This window comes from Diabrotica virgifera, chromosome 6 (assembly GCF_917563875.1).
Source record: "Diabrotica virgifera virgifera chromosome 6, PGI_DIABVI_V3a".
Taxonomy (NCBI): domain Eukaryota; kingdom Metazoa; phylum Arthropoda; class Insecta; order Coleoptera; family Chrysomelidae; genus Diabrotica; species Diabrotica virgifera.
Genome location: NC_065448.1, coordinates 9,658,683 through 9,679,757, shown reverse-complemented (window position 1 = coordinate 9,679,757; position 21,075 = coordinate 9,658,683). Strand labels below are relative to the sequence as shown.

Below are 21,075 nucleotides of genomic sequence, written 5' to 3'. Positions count from 1 at the left end.
AACAGTTATGTTTGTCCCCTCCTCCTCCAATTATCTCCACTTCTAAACGTTTCTTCTTTAAGTGTTAAATACTTACGGTGTAGGGATAGTATCACGAGGTTTTTTCCTGGTTTTCCCTCGTGATTTACTATGGAATATCTAACGCGAGAATTTTACTGTCATCGTTGCATTTGGTTGTCTTTTTAAAGACAGATCACATGTTATGATTTGTTTGTGACGGATATTCTTGAGTTGGGGTTGATTTCATGTAATCGAATGAACTATCTTTCAGTAAAGTCGTCCCAAGAACGCAACTCATAAATATTGGCAATATCATTTTAAAGTCTTCTACTTTAAAATGTATAATATATTTCTGAATTGCCGATATAAATCAGTCAGATTAAATAAATTATTAGAAGAATTTTTTACTTAGCAACAACATTTTTGTTTAATTTGGTAGTATTTTGTATTTTGACAACGACACCCGATTTGGGCGACGAAACGTTAATAAAATTATTCTTTTCAATTTAATTGCGGCTTATTTCCCATCTAAATAATTAATCTTTTAAGTGTCGTCTCCCAATAGTAGATTGGATATCATCACCACTATTTTTACTCTATCTACTGCTGATTTGAAGAGTTCTATTGAACTTCATATACTCCGTCTTCCACTTATCCACATTTCAGGTATTGTGACTTTAATATTTTTATTGAGTTTATTATGTCGTATTCTTGTCCCATTTCTGCGTCCATGCTATTTTAAACATCCTTCTGCAACAGAACATTTCAAATAGCTGTAGCTTATTATTTCACATTCAAATTATTTCAGGAAGAAATCTAATGTAATTTAGTTCCTTTTTTCTGGTTTTTGGATCCCGACTTTCTTTTGTCTCTCGAGCTTACTTAGTCGGTGCTCTATACTATTCTATTTTCTTTCTTCTTTTCTATCCTATTCTTTCTTTACCTTCTTCCCAATTGCATACTAGTCCATGGTATAGTAGCAAAGTTGGTGCCCAACGTGGGGCCGAAATCCTAAGATTACACAGTTTCATGCTCTACCGACTGTTCCTGTAACATCCGTTTTCGAGTGCGCTGTCAACATATTTTTCAACATATGTGTCGAGTTTTCCCTATGAATTAAGGAATTACACAAATTAAACCGTTTTATATAAATACTCATCACAGCAAAGTCTTAGAGGATGTTAAAAATCAAAACCGTCGCCGCGTCTCCATGAACCTTTCTCGCTGAAGCTGTCTATCCATTCCAAACCTTTGCAATCGCAGCAAATCAAACACCTACCGCAGTTCTGCTCGTCAGAATTGTCGAGACAATCTTGGAAGCCGTCGCATCGCAATTTCTCCGATATACATTTGCCGTTACCGCACTGAAACTCGGTGATGTCACAGAAACCAGTGCAACCGAGCTCGTCAAATCTATCAAGACAATCAGAGATGTGGTCACACTTTTTACCGAAGACGCAGGTGCCATCGCCGCAAAGGACTTCATCGGGTTGACAAACTGGACAACAATAGTATAAGTTTAGAAGGCGTGCAAGCTAACACTGGATTTATATGGTTTTTGTTAGTTATTACATAAGAAACTAAAAATAAATATACAGGGTGCAGTATTAGTGCAAGATGGTCCAATTACTCGTTTGCCGTAAGAGATACGAAAAAAATTATTAAGGTCGAAGTTGGGGCATACATAGCACCGGCCCTGACTATGTTTATTGATGTTTGTGGCCTGTGTGGCGACACGTTTCAATTACTATTTTGCTGATTTTAATTTTTAATTTTTAATAACTTTTTCAAAATCAAATAATACGTCCCATTTAAAATTCACATTTAATATACAAACCATATGCATAGAAGGGCCTGTTAAGTTAAGAAACGAAATATATCAGTATTCAGGCAAAATGCCTTCTCAGCTTTTAAAACACCAGATGTTAATGGCCTGTTCAGTTTATGTATGATCATGTTATCAGACCTTATGTCAATAAATCACTTTTTAAATGCGTTCTAGCCGTCAACTTCTTGATGCTTGTAGTTCAATACAGTCACAGCGGGCACCCGGTGCAGTCACACCACCACATTCGCAAAGAATAACAAACCTTCTTTCGAGAAATATTCACGCTATTTTACCGACACAAATAAATATATTATTGACAGTTTGTTGTGTTTACATTTATTTTAATTTAATTTAATTGTTTCCTTAAACCACCCACGGAACACGTGCATTGTAACGGTATGCTATCAGGCCAGCGTTCAGCAGCTCGTCAGAAGAGAACTGTACGCGCTTCGATACCAGCGCAACTCCCACTAAGAGGCTCTCAGATGAAGCCAGTGTGGGGGCCACCGAAATGGTACTTAAGCAGAGAACCTAGAAGAACAAGCAGTCTTACGGCGTTAAGCTCTAGACTCTCTACCTTTAACAGGTAGGCTAATCTCGGTACTGGAACTCTGTAGTGAAGAGATGGTCCGCTCGTAATTAAACAGGATCCGTGTAATCGTGTAGTGAACGGCTACCGCCATCCCCGATCAGGAGTTATATGGAAGTGTCTATTTAGTTATTGATATTTTGGTTGTGGGAGTGTTTGTACTTACACTGGATTGAAGTGTAAGTGAAGTTAAGTGCGAATCTGTGCCCCAACTTCTACCTTAACAATTATTTTCGTCTCATCTCTTACGACAGATGAGTAATAATGTCGCACCCTGTAGATATATACCAATAATCTGAGTGAATTTGTTAAATAAATATAAATATCCAATGAAGAGCTGTACAAACAGTTTTTGGGTAACGTCAGTTAAAAATGTTGGTTATAAACGCTCGTTGAAATATTTTCAGTTAACCGCTTTGCTAGAGTCAGTTAAAAATGTCAAACAACAAAATTTGTAGTCGCTAACCCAAGGGTAGAAATAAGTGACCAAAAAATGTCATAAAGACTAAAATGTTTAATAGTGTTGTGAGTAATATTACACATAAAACATATATGTTAACACTTTTCACATTAAATAGCATGTTATTGGACATATTTACTACTATAACTAAAGAAAAAATTAAGGAATTTGTGCTGAAACTTTTAATTTGGTATTTTCATTATAATAGGCGAAAACAAGGCCCCCTAATTATAAAAAGTTGATCATATATCCAATTAATACTTTATTGTTTAATGTAAACAGCCATTTTCCAAATGCAAATATACAACCAAAAGCAAACGAAAAATAAGGATAAATTAAAAAATTAACCTATACTGGCATGGACAGGATTCGGAAAACTCAGTTGGATACAAGAACCGTAAAAAACTGGAAAGGCAAAGTGGTCAACCAGTATATCCTTCCTACCATAATATACCAATGTTAACAGAAAGGGCAATACAAAGAACAATGTTAGGTATATGACTGTCAGGTAAAAGAGGAACGACTGGGTATAAGATCAAAAATGAAAGTGGAGAATATAACAAGAAAAATTGCTAACTCAACTGGAGCTTCGCAGACTATAGTACTAGACAAAAAAAACCAACGATGGAACTCTACAATACAACATTGGACACGCTACAAAGGTACACGACCAAGAGGAAGACCACAGATGGAACAGAGGAATAAATTTTAAGTGTGTTTCTCAGAATAGAGATCTATGGAAGGGATAAACATGGATAATAGAAGACTGATGACAAAAAAAAGAAAAACCAATATTAAGGTAAAAAGGTTCCTTAATGGAAAAGGGAGGCTAATCGCTATGTTTAATGGTACTAAGCCATGGTTCTGATTAAAACTTATGTATTAGACGTTTCGATTCTATATCGCACATCGTTATCAAGATACCTAACAATTTATGCTTTTGTTTATTGCAAACGTTAGGAAGTTTCTCTCATGGAACATATATGAAATGAGGAAGTACGAAGCAGGAAGAAAGTGGAAGATGAAATTGAAACAATTGCGCAAACAAAAAGGTGCTGAGTAGGAAACGTGACACGACTCGACAACGTGACCAGTTTATCGCTCTGCTTTCTTTCTTTCCTAGTATAATAATCATCTAAAGGAATATTCTTTTTCTTCAAACACTTTCCATCCATTCCTGTATACGTTTTTCGCCATTGTGTCCATTTTTCTCTGTCATGCGCTAATCTAATCCACTGTTTGCCTGCCACTACTCTTATGGCATTCGCCCATCTTTTTTAGGGTCTAACCATGCTTCTTGTCGTCACCATTGACTCCATTCTAGGATTCTTCGTGTCAATGTATTGAAGACCATGCGAAAACAATCGTAACAAAGGAAGACCACAAAAACGGTGGGTATACGACATCAAAGCAAAAATGGAGACAAACTCAACTCAAATCATACAGCACAAAACAAAAAAGGAGGGGGAAACTTATAGAGAGGTCTTTCTCCAGGAGTGGATGCAAATAAGCTGAAGAAGAAGAAGAAAAAGAATGTAAAATGCTGTTACTTAACCTTCAAGTTTGTTCTAACTTAACTTTCAATTGTTTTTGTATCTATAGTTTAGTTATAGTAGCAAATTAGCACTATGTGTTGTTCGTTGAAAACCTGTAAATATACCCACCATCCAAGTCGGGATCGCATCTGGCCTCGTCCGACTTGTCGTAACAATCAGGAATGCCGTCACACAGATAGGCGATGTCAACGCACAAACCGTCATTGCAGTGAAATTCGTTAGCTGTGCAAGCTGCAAGCAAGTGCTGGATAAGCGTGATTGGTTAGTTAATAAGCACGTTAGAACAAAGCAACGCAAAAAAGTTATTAATCAGAAAATTAGTTAGTAAACATTTCAATGATTCAAATTGTGAATCTGTTGCACATGTAAGTCCACTTCAACACGATTAAAGCCATAAATAAAAGACTTACTTACGATCGGTGTATTGTACTTTGGACGACCCGTTTCGAACACTAAATTTTGCTGTTCATAGTCAGGTCTCAGGAAAGGTTAGTTAAAAGCTAAAATTACAAATTTGTAACCATTATTGTTCTATCGTATATTCTATAAATTATTTATGCATAGTTAGCAAAAGTATATAAATTGTACTCATACGCTGATAATATAAGGAAAGTAGTAATGTTGGTTCATACTAAAACTCTCAATTATGCTATACTGCACATCATCAGCTTTCTACACATCTAAAATTACGAAACGTTTTTTGGGGAGAGAATTAGGAAACAAACAGATATGATAAAACTATTGATATAACTGTTTGCCAAACTGTAAGTGGTGTTAACAATCATATTAGTATGCAGTTTTATCCTATAGCTGTTTATTTCCTTGTAACTCTCTACTCAAGAAACTTTCCACAATTTTCAATGGGCAATAAAGCTGATGATCCTTAATCAACAGCCTACCACAGATGAGCGTCTTAGTATGCTCAACGTAACTGCATTCCTTGTATTGGCGTGTAAATACAATTTATATACTCTTTCAAAAAATACATTCATAATATTGGCACTATTTATAGTATACCTGAACCTAATAGTTGCAATTTGTAATTTTACCATTTAAGTAACTTTTTCGGGACCTGTCTAACTAGCAAAGTTTAGTGTTCGAAACCGGTCGTCCAAGGTACAATAAATTAATTGTAAGTCTGTTATTTATTTCTTTAACCTTATTTCAGTAATTCTTAGGAATTCCGTTGAAATAAAGATTTCCAAGAGATTTTTTTTGTGACAGAAACTACAATAAAGACCAACACGTCGCCTATAAAATGAACTAATTTTTTTTTTGCTCAAGAACGTAAAATTTTTTAGAATATCAAGAGTCTAAATTTAAGTATGATTCTTCCATGGGGCACCCATGAGTAATTTGAGATCATTTAATTGTAAGATACATTATAATTACATAGTACATGAATTATTGATTTTTTAATTGATAATGACGTGGTTCAAAACCAGCTAGCTTGTACTGCCAAGATACTCATCTGTTCTGTATAATGACACATCAGCATTCATAGCGCCTGAGTTTCATTATACAGTTTTGGTTGTCCGAGATAAAAGTTGATTTTTGCAGTTATTTCGTTAGCGACATTTTGACCTTTATTATTTGTTATTTAAAAGAAAATCTCGTTGAAATATTTTTTCCAATGAAGCCAATATTTTCGTCACGTCTAACAACATTTGTCGTTCAGACAATGACGATAAATTCTCCAAAATTACACTCACTTTTCTAAATTATAGACAAAAAGTCGAACTAGACAAGAAGTTATCAAAAGATTGTTATGTCAAATTACAGCAATTTTTATTGTTAAAATAACGAGCATGTTAAGTCTAAGATTCAACACTGAAAATCATTACGTTCATTAGTTAATTAAAATGACATTTCTATACAAATTTAAGAATAGTAGAATACATTGATAACAGGTTGCCAGTCAAAAAGTGGTTGCAAATAGTTTTTCATCAAATCATTAAAAAACATCCTTCATGACGTAGATCCATATTATCAAATTAAAGCTAATTGTTTTTCTAATACCTTCTAATATAGGTTGCCTGTAAAAAATTGCAACCAATTAGGGATACCAGCTGTTAAAACGCGAGGTAAGTGAAAGAAAGCTAGCGCGCAATGTCACTGGTTTGACAAGGTTGATAATGTTTGATGGCGAATGCAAGTTGTTAAAACAGTCATCTTGTCAAATCAGTGGCGTCTTGCGCTAGCTTTCTTTCACTTTATCTTTTATACAGCTGGCAACCCTAATTGTAACGGTAATTCTATATCATCGTATTAAAAAAAATTGGTTTTAATATATTTTCCTATTATTAAAGTTATATAAAAATATCATTTTAACTAACTTATGAACGTCGTGATTCTGCAGTGGGATCTCGTACTATTTTGGTTAGTGTCAGTAACAAGACCACATATTAACGTTCGTTCAGGAGGGAAGGTTCATTCCAGTCAAAAACCAGAAACAGTCCATTATTTCATTATCTCAAACAGATCTCGTTCCCAATTTAAAATCAAGACAAGTTAGTAGTAGAACTCCCAGATAGGCTGCATCACAATGAAGAAAAAACGACCTACCACCTAGAGGAGCTTGAGTCGTCGAAGGAGCTAGAGTCGGGCAGTTGTCTTCGTCACTGCCGCTCGGACAGTCCAGATAACCGTTACATTGCTTGTACTCCTCGATGCAGTAGCCTTCACGACATGGTATGTAGCCTTTTTCGCAAGTTGAACCTGTTGTAAAACACTCGATAGTTCGGAACTTTTCAACACCTTATTGATTTATGTGAAATGCGTTCGAAACATACTGCTACTCTATCGACCAATTACACAGGCCGACAAGCCTGAGACCCAGAAAACAGAGTATACTCTTCCGAAGGTTTTTGGTGTGCTGAATACGAATCTGAGCTACAAATTGCCAAATTGGTTCTGGCTTCTGAGATATCTTAACCTCAAGACTTTGACGCTTATGTCACCGCCGGGAGGCAATTAATAAGTGTATTCGCAGAGACAATCAGGAACTAATCGACGGCAAGAAGTGGAGCACGACATGACTAAAGGAACACGTCAGGGTCTCCGCGTAAGGGTCCGCGAACGAACATATTTTATTTGTTTATATTTTTTGACATTGTGTTTCTTAAATTGTTTACTCCTTTAATAGTTTTTTAGTTGTATTTTGCGAACATTTTGTTGTCGATTGTATGTAGTTTTTAGTTAACATTTTATTCAGTTTTAAGCAGTGAATAAATAAAGATGAGTGATTATTTTCGAAAGTTGATAGCAGACAATACAGATGTTGCTAGTAAGTATAGTAGTTAGTTATTTAGCATTTTTATAGGACATTTTATAGCTTTATTATTATATTTAACAATTGATTTTGTCTCTCAGATCATAACTTATTTAGTTCAGTTGGTGTTATCCATAAAATGTAGCACTGATGGTAACCAATAAACTACTCTAAATAACCAACCTTATCACAATTACTTCGCCTTCCACACCTCAAAACACAACAGAAATGAAGCGTATTATCGATTCTTCCAGTAAAAATGTTATATTAATACGTGTACAAAACAAAATTACAAATAAACGCAACTAAAATGATCTAAAACACATTAAGAACTGATAGAATAACATTTATGTTTGCCTCCCCGCTGTCAGATTAATTTAAAATTGACAGCATGTTGGAATGGCCTCTAACGGTTTTTGACCATTTTTGAGGTTATGTAGACCAGTGAATTTTTTCTACCTTAAAATAATAAGCATAACACCTTAAACTATTGATCCTTCACTTTCAAATGCGGTTTTTCTGATGCTGGAATAAAAGGGATAGTTTGTAGGGGTTGATAGGGTTAGAGGTGTTTTCAATTAATCTTAGGAATTCCAGGGTTAGGTGTGTTTGCCTGCTTGTGGACTGAAAGAGATGGTTTATAGGGGTTGGCTGGTTATAGTTTAAGATTGTTATAACGATTCTTGGGAGAAAATTATGATGCTACATAACCTTAAAAACTCAAGTTGTTGCACTGTTAGGTTTGCATATCTCAGAAACCAGAGTCAATTTGACAATTTGGCTCACATTCTGATTCAGCTCACAAAAAACCATCTGGACAGTATATTCTAATTTCTGGGCCCAAATATGGGTTAAATTTTATCGGCATGTGTTATTAAAGAAAAAATAACTAATAAAATTCAAATTTTAAAGGGTAGAAAATTTAATATTGTTATGACATCAATAAATCAATATAATGACCTATTTCAATAATACTTAAATTGGGAGAATATTACTTAGGGAGGGGGTGGTTCTATCTCTAATTGAGGTGAATAGAAGTGGTGAGTGACCACTAGGACTTAGAAATTGCAGTTAGTGATCTAAATAACGCTGGCATTGGAGCATTCCAAGAAACCTACCCTCTCAGGGCAAAAGCTATTTAACAAAGCTAAAATAACCGAAAAATGGGGAGAATATAATAACCACAAACAAAGAGTTCTACACAGCTAGAAGAGAAGTCAAGAGAGACACATGAAGGAAGCACTGTGATTAAATTGAAAGCACTTTTGCTTTAGTATGGTTCTAAAACAGTTCACTGGTGTCATGTTTGAGTTAAATGCTTTGTATATATGGGATTAGCCATAGTTAAGTTATACTGGCAATTACATATTTTACTTAAAATAGTAAAAATACCATTCCGGAAATCGTTATCAAAATAAAGAAATTAAGAATATTATTTAGGTTATTATCAAGAAAAAAGTATACTTTGCCTATGACGGTTGTAGGCAACAGCCAACTATGGCTAGAAAGATAAGAGGATGGATGTTTTTATGGTCTGTGATACATCAAAATCTGTGTGATTCTGTGATTCTGTGTCTGGGAACATTAGTAATAATGAGTTTTTGTGTTAAAAAATTTATTTGTAAGTTAAGTTTTATGTATTGTATGTTGCATATGTGTAGTATATGATAGAAATTTGTGCTTCATGTTTCATTCATGCTTGTGCTAGAGCTCAAGGAGAAAATAAAATTAATCTGAAAGAAGTGGCACGGCTGTAGAAGCTCTTCCTTGGATTACAAGGTGAATTCATCAGATCTCCAGAATCCTCCCTGAAGTTCTCAAGAACTAACTGGTAAACAGATAAAATATTTGAAAGTATGAAACAATAGCAAGGACAATAAGCTCATGTGACCCGTATAAATCTTTGGAACTGGATGGTATTTATCTTATTGTTGTTATCTTATTGTTTGTTATTATTCTTACGAATAATAACAAACCTTTACTGGAATCAAAGAGCATAAATTGTAATAGATAACGAACCCAGTCCAGAAATTGAAATCAGGAGAGGAGTTCGGCAGGGATGTATTATGTCTCCATTACTCTTTAATGCATATAGTGAAGCCATTTTTGAAGAAGCATTGCTATCTCAAAGTGAAGGAATAATAATTAACGGAAGATCTATTAACAACATAAGATATGCAGACGACACCGTGATTATGGCAAGCTCTGCTGAACAACTCCAACTCCTACTAAACAAAACAAATAATTTCTGTGAAGAATATGGACTAAAAAAGAATATAAAAAAGACCAAATACATGATAATAACTAAGATAACAAACATACAAACAAGCATACATTTGGGAAATGTACCGATAGAAAGGGTTGATAAATGCAAATACCTAGGAACCTGGATTTCAGAGGTTTCATTTTAGAAAAAGGATCAAACAACAGAAATAAGGACCAGGATAGAAATAGCAAGAAATGCGTTTGTAAAAATGAAAACAGTTCTCTGCAACAAAGACCTTAGCTTAGAACTGAGAGTAAGAGCTTTGAGATGTTGCGTGTTCTCGATACTACAATATGGACTTGAAAGGTGGACATTAAAGCAAGAACACATAAATAAGCTACAGTCATTTGAAATGTGGTGTTACAGAAGAATGCTTAGAATAGCATGGACAAAGAGGAAAACGAACACGGAAGTATTGCGAGAAATGGGTAAAGAATGCGAAATAATAAACACAATAAAAATAAGAAAGTTACAATATCTGGGACACGTAATGAGGGACCGCGATATGAAATGCTAAGACTGATAATACAGGGAAAGATAAGAGGCCGAAGGAGTATAGGAAAAAGGAGAGTGTCATGATTAAAGAATTTAAGGGACTGGTTTAGATGCAGTTCTATAGAACTCTTTAGAGCAGCGGTGGATAGAGTAAAGATAGTGATGATGATATCCAACCTCCGATTAGGAAACGGCACTTGAAGAAGAAGAAGAAGGTAGTTATCCATTTTATTATAAAGGGGACGAATAAGTAGTGTAGCCATCGGGTACATACTTAAAGCATGGATACAAATTAGAGGAAGTTTCAAGGAACAAGGAATGGGAGAGACAAAATCTCTAAGACAGAACAAATTAGAGAAACTGCTCGATAGGGACCTATTTTAGTGATCAAATATTGGTATACAGTCAAATACATCAAGAACAATTAGTCCAGAAAGCCACTTCGCATCCGCTAGGAAAAATATTCTAATTCGGATTTTTTGCACAATCTTACTTAAAAAGGACTCCTTTTAACAAATTTGCATGTTGCCAGGACCAAAAGGTGGTCAAACATTTTTTAAACGTTTTTTTTTTTTGTTTTTTCCTAAATTTTTTTTTGCATGGGAGAAAGTTTTTTTAGGTTTTCTGGATCATTCCAAACAGAAAAGATCTTTAGTGACTTTTCTCTAAAAATGATAGTTTTTGACATATAAGAGATTAAAAATTGAAAAATTGCGAAATCGGACATATTTAACCCTCAAAAACTATGTGAAAAACTGAAAATTTGAATGTTGCCAAGGTAGATAGATATTCTTTAAACATCTATTGATGAAATCCCGAAGAGTTTTTTGCAATACAATATTCAAAACTCCTTTGTTTTTTAATTGCTCTTCAAGCGTGCGCGACACTATTTTCCACCGACAGTATTGTGCAAACGAAAGGAATAAATTCGTTATTTCGTAAACCGGCCACTTTAAGGTAAAATCCCGAAAGAGGTCGATTTTTATTTTTAAGTTATGTTATTATGGCATATATGTTATACTAGTGACGTCATCCATCTGGACGTGATGACGTAATCGATGATTTTTTTAAATGAGAATAGGGGTCGTGTGCTAGCTCATTTGAAAGGTTCTTCAATTCTCTATTCAGCAATGTAAACATTTACATGGTTATTTATACAGGGTGTCCTTCTACTTCTTTTTTTGTCAAATAATTTAATTTAATAAAAATTTTTTGGACACCCTGTATAAATAATTATGTAAATGTTTATATTACCGAATAGAGAATTGAAGAACCTTTCAAATGAGCTAGCACACGACCCCTATTCTCATTTAAAAAATCATCGATTACGTCATCACGTCCAGATGGATGACGTCACTAGTATACCATATATGCCACAATATCATAACTTAAAAATAAAAATTGACCTGTTTCGGGATTTTTCCTTAAAGTCGCCGGTTTACGAAATAACGAATTTATTCCTTTCATTTGCACCATACTGTCGGTGGAAAATAGTGTCGCGCACGCTTGATTAGCAATTAAAAAACAAAGGAGTTTTGAATATTGTATTGCAAAAAAATTTTCGGGATTTCATCAATAGATGTTTAAAGAATATCTACCTACCTTGGAAACATTCCAATTTTTAGTTTTTCACATAGTTTTTGAGGGTTAAAAATGGCCGATTTCGCAATTTTTCAATTTTTAATCGCTTATATGTCAAAAACTATCATTTTTAGAGAAAAGTCACTAAAGACCTTTCTGTTTAGAATGATCCAAAAAAGCTAAAAAAACTTTTTCCCATGCAAAAAAAAATAATTTTAGTAAAAAAACAAAAAAAAACGTTTAAAAAATGTTTGACCACCTTTTGGTCCTGGCAACATGCAAATTTGTTAAAAGGAGTCCTTTTTGAGTAAGATTGTGCAAAAAATCCGAATTAGAATATTTTTCCTAGCGGATGCGCAGTGGCTTTCTGGACTAAATATACTTATACAGCAGGGAATTCAACCAAAACATCACCCCACAGAATCGTAGAAAAAGTGGAGAATACAATTGAAAATAAAGAGGTGATGCTGGGAGAGTTTTTGAAATGTAGAGGGCTTTCAACAACATTTAGATAAAATCTATAGCTAATGTCCTGAGACATAATGAATTCGAGGATATACGTTTCAGCTGGAGAGAACCGATGCTCAGGAATGTAGTTGTAACTACAGGGATCGTGTTAGTCCGAGTCGACAGAGGATGTCCACAAGGGAGAGTTCTGTCCCCGCTGCTGTAAATTTGGTGATGGACGGACTAATAGGACGTTAAAGCTGAATGGTCATAAAACAATTCGATATGCTGATGATTTGGCAATTATCTCACAAGTAAAGTCCAAAATATATTTTAATTCCCATTAAAATCAAAAAGAAATCATAATCAACTATTTTTAATGGGAAATAAGCCACAATTTTACCAAAAAAAAAATGATTTTATTAACATTTCGACGCCCAAGTTGGGTGTCGTTGCCAAAATACCAAATAATACTAAATTAAAGAAAAATGTTGTTGCTTGGTAAAAAATTATTTTAATAATTTTATTTAATCTGACTCATTTATATCGGCAATTCAGACATGTATTATGCATTTTTAAGTAGAAGACTTTAAAATGATATTGCCAATATTGATGACTTGCGTTCCTGGGACGACTTTACTAAAAGATAGTTAATTTAATTACATGAAATCAACCCAACTCAAGAATATCCGCCACAAAAAATTATACCATGTGATCTGTCTTTAAAAAGACAACCAAATGCAACGGTGAATTTGGTTTTACTAAGCAACAACATTTTTGTTTAATTTAGTATTATTTTGTATTTTGACAAGGACACCCGACTTGGGCGTCGAAATGTTAATAAAATCATTTTTTTGGTAAAATTGTGGCTTATTTCCCATTGAAAATAGTTGATTATAAAAATGCCACAAGAAAATAGCTTCAGAACAACAAGAGACATCATAGAAGATAGTGAAAGCCTTACCTAGGAACCATAATTTTTTCTTTATGGAAAAATAGACTTCATATATCAAAAACAAGGAAGAAGGCAAGTAAAGACATATTATTCATTAAATAAAACAATATTCAGAAAGAAAGAGAAAAAAAGTTTTTTAACACGATAGTTGGGTCACCTATTAAACACACAAATGAAGCACGGAAATCACAGAAAAAACAAATCATAATCAATAGCTATAGAAAAAAAAATACCTCAGAGGGATTACTCGAAATACCAGAATGGAAAATAGAGCCCCTACTAGAAAAAATTAATGAAATAGTTGGGTTTTTGATATTTTCAAAAAAACCACTTCCTAGAACTCTTCGCTACTAGATTTGAATTTGACCATAGGAATGCTCTTTCGTAACGTGAGGCAGAGTACAAAGACCCTGTATATAGCTCACTACAAATATAAGCCACGTAATACATGAAATTGGTCAACCAACAACAACATTCCAATTTAAATCTTCAGTAAACGGAGGAATTATTTATCGTGACAATAAATAACAGCTACAACTATAGCATATAAATTTAACTAACGCTTATTCAGACCATTAGCCACAGATGGAATCCAAACTAACACAAACGTTTATTTATTTCATATAAATAGAATCGGTAAAACGGTAAAGCAGCAGTATGTGGACAAATTTTATTTAAATATATTTTTTCTCGTGCTGTTAGTTATGTATTTACAATTCTTATAACGATAGTGCAATAAATCCTAAGAAAATCTGTTTTGCAAGTGTCCTTAATATTTTAGGCATTCGATTTAGTCCAGAAACGTTTGTTTAAAATTAGTATTAGTCGTTGACAAATTCATTCCAAGATTATATTCAATATAGTCCCTGATAGTTGTATTGAATTAGCATTAGAGGTTGCAATATAAAGTTCATTCCATATAAGTTTGTTCAAGTTAGTAAACTATCCCCCAATCACTCCTTTCTTTGATATATAAACACGTATACTCAGTAAAATTACAACACTCACATCTAATACTGACTCATACTGACTCACGCTAATACCCACCGTATGTATCAGTTTTTATCTAAAATTTGCTTGAGACAATTAAAGCAAGAGCAAGAAAGAAGAATATTCTGTTGAGGGCATTAGTTACGATTGATAGCAAAGTCTTTTTTAATCCAAACAGATCATTTAGGTATTATTTGCGAAGAATCTGAAAGCAGTAGTAATAAAAAAGTAAATAGAAGAAGACAAATAGACATGGTTTTATAAAAAAAAACGCACTACCAAAAACCAAAAGTTGAAGCTACAGTTATAACAAATTTCTACGAAACGCAAGAAAAATGGCTGCTTTTTTCTAATATGTGACATCTTCTTCTTACGGTGCCTATGTTCCGGATGTTGGCGATCAGCATGGCTATGCTAACTTTGTTTGCAGCTATTCGGAATAATCCGGTTGTAGACACATTAGACCACTTTCTTGAAGTCAAGGTTTTAAAGCCAAGATATTCTTTTTCTCCCTGGTCCTCTCTTTCCAAATACTTGCCTTGAAGAATGAGTTTTAACAAGCCTTCTTCTTCTTCAAGTGCCGTCCCCCAATCGGAGGTTGGATATCATCATCACTATCTTTACTCTATCCACCGTTGCTATAAAGAGTTCTATAGAACTGCATCTAAACCAGTCCCTTAAATTCTTCAACCATGACACTCTCCTTCTTCCTATACTCCTTCCGCCTTTTATCTTTCCCTGTATTATCAGTCTTAGCATTTCATATCGCGGTCCCCTCATTACGCGTCCCAAATATTGTAACTTTCTTATTTTTATTGTGTTTATTATTTCGCATTCTTTACCCATTTCTCGCAATACTTCCGTGTTCGTTTTCTTCTGTGTCCATGCTATTCTAAGCATCCTTCTGTAACACCACATTTCAAATGACTGTAGCTTATTTATGTGTTCTTGCTTTAATGTCCAGCTTTCAAGTCCATATTGTAGTATTGAGAACAAGTAGCATCTCAAAACTCTTACTCTCAGTTCTAAGCTAAGGTCTTTGTTGCAGATAACTGTTTTCCACAAGAAAAAAGTTTTCCTGTAGTTGGCTGTATACCAAGTAATACAAATTCTTTTTTTTAGAACTGTTATTTTTACAAACGCATTTCTTGCTATTTCTATCCTGGTCCTTATTTCTGTTGTTTGATCATTTTTCTCTGAAATCCAGGTTCCTAGGTATTTGTATTTATCAACCCTTTCTATCGGTACATTTCCCAAATGTATGCTTGTTTGTATGTTTGTTTTCTTAGTTATTATCATGTATTTGGTCTTTTTTATATTCATTTTTAATCCATATTCTTCACAGAAATTGTTTGTTTTGTTTAATAGCAGTTGGAGTTGTTCGGCAGAGCTTGCCATAATCAAGGTGTCATCTGCATATCTTATGTTGTTAATAGATCTTCCGTTAATTATTATTCCTTCACTTTGAAATAACAATGCTTCTTCAAAAATGGCTTCACTATATGCATTAAAGAGTAATGGAGACATAATACATCCCTGCCGAACTCCTCTCCTGATTTCAATTTCTGGACTGGGTTCGTTATCTATTACAATTTGTGCTCTTTGATTCCAGTAAAGGTTTGTTATTATTCGTAAGTCCCTTTTGTCTATGTTCATTTCTCATATTTATCATGGCCAAGCTATTCTAATCTGCGCTAAGTTAATAATCTCGCATTCCTTCTCCATTCTACGTAGGACCTCAACATTAGTTCCACGATCTACCCATGAAATTCTAAAGATACGTCTGTGACAGCACATCTCGAAGGCCTCAAGTTTTCTTAAAGAAGCTTCAAAAAGGGTTCAGGCCTTTTACTGCCTATAATAACATAGAAAATACATAACATCTGTATAGATAATAATAAGTGGTAAATCGTGACTTCTGAAAAACTACAGTCTTCTGAAAGACCATTACGAACGCTGATCTTTCGTGATGATCCTCCACATGTTCATTCGCCATCGATTTTATTATCGGCGATCAGTTTTTTTAGGATTTCTGTTCTCCTGTGTTTGAAATATTTGAGGTAGGGCTGAATATTGATGTTTTTAGTAGTCTTTTATATTGTTTTACAATTGAAATATTAGTGGTATGTTATTTCTTCGGTTGTCGAGTCATTTTTCTCTACTTACTTTTAAATTATTTGTTTTTAGAGTGAATTTATATAGTCCAAAAGAATCGTCCTGCTCTGAACCCGTCGTTTCGTTCTTATGGTCTTTATGCTTAATTTTTAATTCCGCTGGTTCAATTTATCATGTTTTCTACTTCTTCTCGATTCTGATACTGATATTATTCTCTCTGTTTTTTATTGTGCTCCTCTAAATGTGCGATACATGCATATTTCTGTCATTAGAGATTGCAATGACGATGTTTTTTTCAAAATAGGTTACAATAAACATCAAAAAGATCATCCAAGTCGAGAAATCATTTTTAGAAAATATAACTCGATTTTTAGCATTTTTTGTGCTGCTTGAATTTCTTGTAAAACAATATAGACCAGAAAAGAAACATTTTTCCCGACACACTCGTTGATACAAAAAATATCTTACAACTAAAGATTAAACTTCATTCGTTAATCGTAATATCGCTATTATTTGATTTTAAATACTAAAGGTGAAGACCTGTAAACTATATAGAAAATAAACACAATTTTACTGAAAAAGGCTAGAAAATACTTTAAAATTAGAGTTTGCAAAGTTATTTTTGTTAATTTGTCGGTTAATTATTGCAAAAAACTTCAAAAGTCGATTTTTTGAAAATTATTAATAACTTTTTCAAGAATGCACAAAAAACTTTAATTTCGCGTGATAATATTACAAATATTCAGCTACAAAAAATTCTAGACATTTCACTAAATAGTTATTGCCAAATTGAAATTATTCATACCAGAAAGCTTTTATCTACTACATCATTATGCGCAAACAATTAGATCTACATGAATTCTGAAAGCACCAAATAGAAGATAAAGGCTTATAATTATTATCAAATTGATAATACAAGACTTTTCAATTTGCTGATTTCAGAATTCATGTAGACAAAATAGTTTATGCATAATAACGTTGGAGATAAAAGCTTTCTGTGATAAACATTTTCAATTTTGTAATAACTATTAAGTGAAATTTCTTGAAACTTTTCTAGCTAAATTTTTGTAATATTTTCCCCAGTTTCACGCGAAATTAAATTTTTGTGTGCATTTTGAGAAAATTTTGACTTCGAAAAAATCCACGTGTTTTTGCAATAATTCAAGTCATGAATTAACAAATAGACAAGATGAAAACGGTGGGTTCGTTGGAAAAAATATTCCCATGAGATTTTTTTGCATAATAACATTCGTGAGACATCCCAGAATAAGGTTCAAGAAGTCGCCCACGCGAAAAGTGGTCCAAATTTTTTTGAACAATTTTTTTTTGTTAAAATTGCAAAAATCCATATTTTCGGTCCGGACTAATTTTTTTAAAATTTTTTGGACCATTCTGGACAAAAAATATCTCTTACAATTTTTCTCTAAAGTTGATCTTTTTCGAGTTATAAGCAATTTAAAATTAAAAAAAAAAACGAAAAATGGCGATTTTTAAGGCTTAATAACTCGGTGAAAAGTTATTACTATGAAAGTAGAAAGTAACTAAATTAAAGTTCAAAACCCCCCTACAAGATCCTGAAGAAATTTTTGTCATTATTTTATTACTAAGCTATTATTTTGTAATAATAATGAACGGTAAGATCGTATTGACGCGGCTGTAAATGTGAGTGCGAAAGAGATGCCATTCCGGCAGTCCAATCGTGCATCTTACTCGCACTCACATTTACAGCCACGTCAATACGATCTTACCGCTCATTATTATTACTTAGAAATAATACCTTAGTAATAAAATAATGACAAAAATTTCTTCAGGATCTTGTAGGGGGGCTTTAAACTTTGATTTAGTTACTTTCTGACTTTCATAATAATAACTTTTAACGGAAATATTAAGCCTTAAAAATCGCCATTTTTCGTTTTTTTTTAAATTTTAAATTGCTTATAACTCGAAAACGATCAACTTTAGAGAAAAATTATGAGAGATGTTTTTGTCTAGAATAGTCCAAAAAACCTAAAAAAAATTGTCCGGGCCGAAAATAATTATTTTTGCAAGTTGAACAAAAAAAAATTGTTTAAAAAAATTTGGACCACTTTTCGTGTGAGCGAGTTCTTCTTGAAACTTATTCTGGGATGTCCCACGAATGTGATTATGTAAAAAAATTTCATGGGAATATTTTTTCCAACGAACCCGCCGTTTTCGCCTTGTCTAAAAAGTAACTTCCTAAACTCTCTTTTGACATGATTTTTTGGTAAAATTGTGTCACTGTTCCATATAATTTGACATTCACTATTTAAAATCAAATAGAGATCTTACATTGTTTATTTATTGTATAAATGTAAAAAATTTCGTTTACTCTTTTGCACATTTTGTATATTCGTATTGTTATCAAGAAATTTATCAAAAGCAGTTTTTAAATATATACCTGTATCAAACAATGCCAGGAAAAATGCTTCTATTTTGCTAATTTCAATGGTCTAATATCATTTTAAGAAAAATTCTTATAAAAAGGAAGTTATGAAGTGCAATTGATAGAAACAGAAGCTTTAGAAAGAAGCTTTAGCTTTAACAGCATTAGGCCCATGTAAAAATTAGAGAAAACAAATAACAAAGAAGAACATTATGAAAAGACCGACAGTATTTTAATTTGTGTTGAAACCCAGACAGAAACTTAGTAATAGTATTCGTTTCAGTAGGAAAATCACTTGGGTTAAGCACTGGAAAGCGAGAAGACCATTTCGAAGAAGAAAAAATAAACCATCATTACCTTTAGTCGCATTCGTATAAGATTCCTGTTCACAAAACTTTTCATCGCTGTAGTCCTCGCAATCGACTATCCCATCACAGACCTTATGCTTTTTAATACACAAACTGTGATCCTTACACCTCCAAGTACCAGGGATGCATATTAGATCCTGTCCTGTTAATGTTAATGACAGCAAACGCATGCGCAAATCAATCAATGTTATTAATTATGTCATGAGAGCAGAAGACTACGTGAAATTATTAATGTTATATTTAAAGTGTTGTAGTGTTCAAATAAATGAAATGAAAAATCAAGTAAGTTGGATATAAGTATCTAGAAATAGGGTTTAGAATCGAAAAGAAGTATTTCCGTGTTATCTACTATAATTAATACGAATAAACTACGATGATTTTAACTAAAAATAAGTCGAATATAACTTATTTCCAATTAAACTAGTGTTTTATTCCCGTCAAACGAAGTAGATAACAGAGAAAGAAGTAGATCAGTAAGAAGCATTGTGTGCAATTTGTGGTGCAAGGGAAATATAGATATTCGCTTAAATTGAGCTTGAAAGAGAAAGACAGGCACATTTGTATCCTATCGTAGTAAAATGTGTAATGAGTAGACCCGATTTGACCTCATGTGACGTTCAACGCCGCAAACTAAAAGCCAGAAGTGAAGTACAGTTTGTAAATTAGTTTAATCTCCCAAACGTGCTAACAAAAACCGAGATCTCACTGAAGGCAACAACGGTAGTGCATTTAGTTCAAATGCTGGCTCCACTAAGCACCAGATGGTCAAACTGTACTTATACTCTGGTTTAATATTTTGTACATGCAACGAATGAACCTGATTTAGTGCTATTTGATTTTATAAACCTTCAGCACCTACGTTCTTTTAGCGTGCGCTGTCAAGACATCGCATGGGATTAGATCGGGTCTACTGACTGTCTAGATTACTATGCCGTGCATATCTTTCTCTATATACGTCTATGTTTCTCTTACACAAAAAATTTCTTGTCCCTCTTGCTTATCTACTATGAGTATAACGTATCTACAGTGATAAGTGCGCTAAAAACCGGCAAAATAATGCAAAAGACGGAAAACATAATACTTTGTGAATAAAAAGAGATGAAATTAGTAGAGGTGGAAATTATCAATAGAAACCTATATATTTACATTATATTGACAGTTTCCCGCCTTTAAACGTATCGGAAGAGTTTGGCAACTGCCACTTTGACAGTAGAATTTTATAAAATTTTATAAAATTCTCCTGTACTCCGATACGTCTAAAGGTGTGAAATTATCAATATAATGTAAATTTATAGGTTTCTATTGACAATTTCCCGCCTCTACTAGTTTTATCTCTTTTTATTTCACAACGTATTATATTTTCCGTCTTTTCCGTTATTTTGCCGGTTAGTAGCGCACTCATAACTATATATGGATTTATGTTTTAAGAAATATACTAGTAATAGATATTACTTAATAAGTAACATAGTACAGAATAGTAATATAGAATAATAGCATAATAATATAGTATATAAAAAATGGACCATTTAGTCCAGGTGGAATCTGCTTCAAGTTCGATATATTTAGAGATGTCAAATACCTTTTTGCTGGAGAGTGTTTAAAATGTCCCAGGAAAGAATACTGGGACTGGGATGTATATCACGAAAAAATACAGATAAAACCTTATGTTTAGGCAAGAACAACTGGTTTTATTTCTGTTATTTTCATTCCCATTTTTCACTTATATATTCACAATTTTTTGTCATTTGGA

General features: G+C 33.3%; 1 protein-coding gene across 37 annotated transcripts in view; it reads right to left on the bottom strand.

Annotated features, from left to right (window-relative positions):
- LOC114332075 (basement membrane-specific heparan sulfate proteoglycan core protein) overlaps window positions 1-21,075 on the bottom strand; it is a 1,202,649-nt gene that overhangs the window by 127,490 nt on the left and 1,054,084 nt on the right. For 16 of the 37 annotated variants that reach the window (XM_028281826.2, XM_050653268.1, XM_050653266.1 and 13 more), the window contains 2 exons: window positions 6,999-7,151; window positions 1,280-1,498 (listed from right to left, as the gene is read on the bottom strand). The exons of 4 other annotated variants lie outside the window; for them this stretch is intronic. In XM_028281826.2, coding sequence (XP_028137627.2) covers window positions 1,280-1,498; window positions 6,999-7,151 — 372 coding nt within the window. Of the gene's footprint in view, window positions 1-1,279; window positions 1,499-4,541; window positions 4,665-6,998; window positions 7,152-19,314; window positions 19,468-21,075 lie in introns of all 37 variants that reach the window. 17 more of the 37 variants (XM_050653270.1, XM_050653277.1, XM_028281958.2 and 14 more) reach the window with 6 other exon arrangements.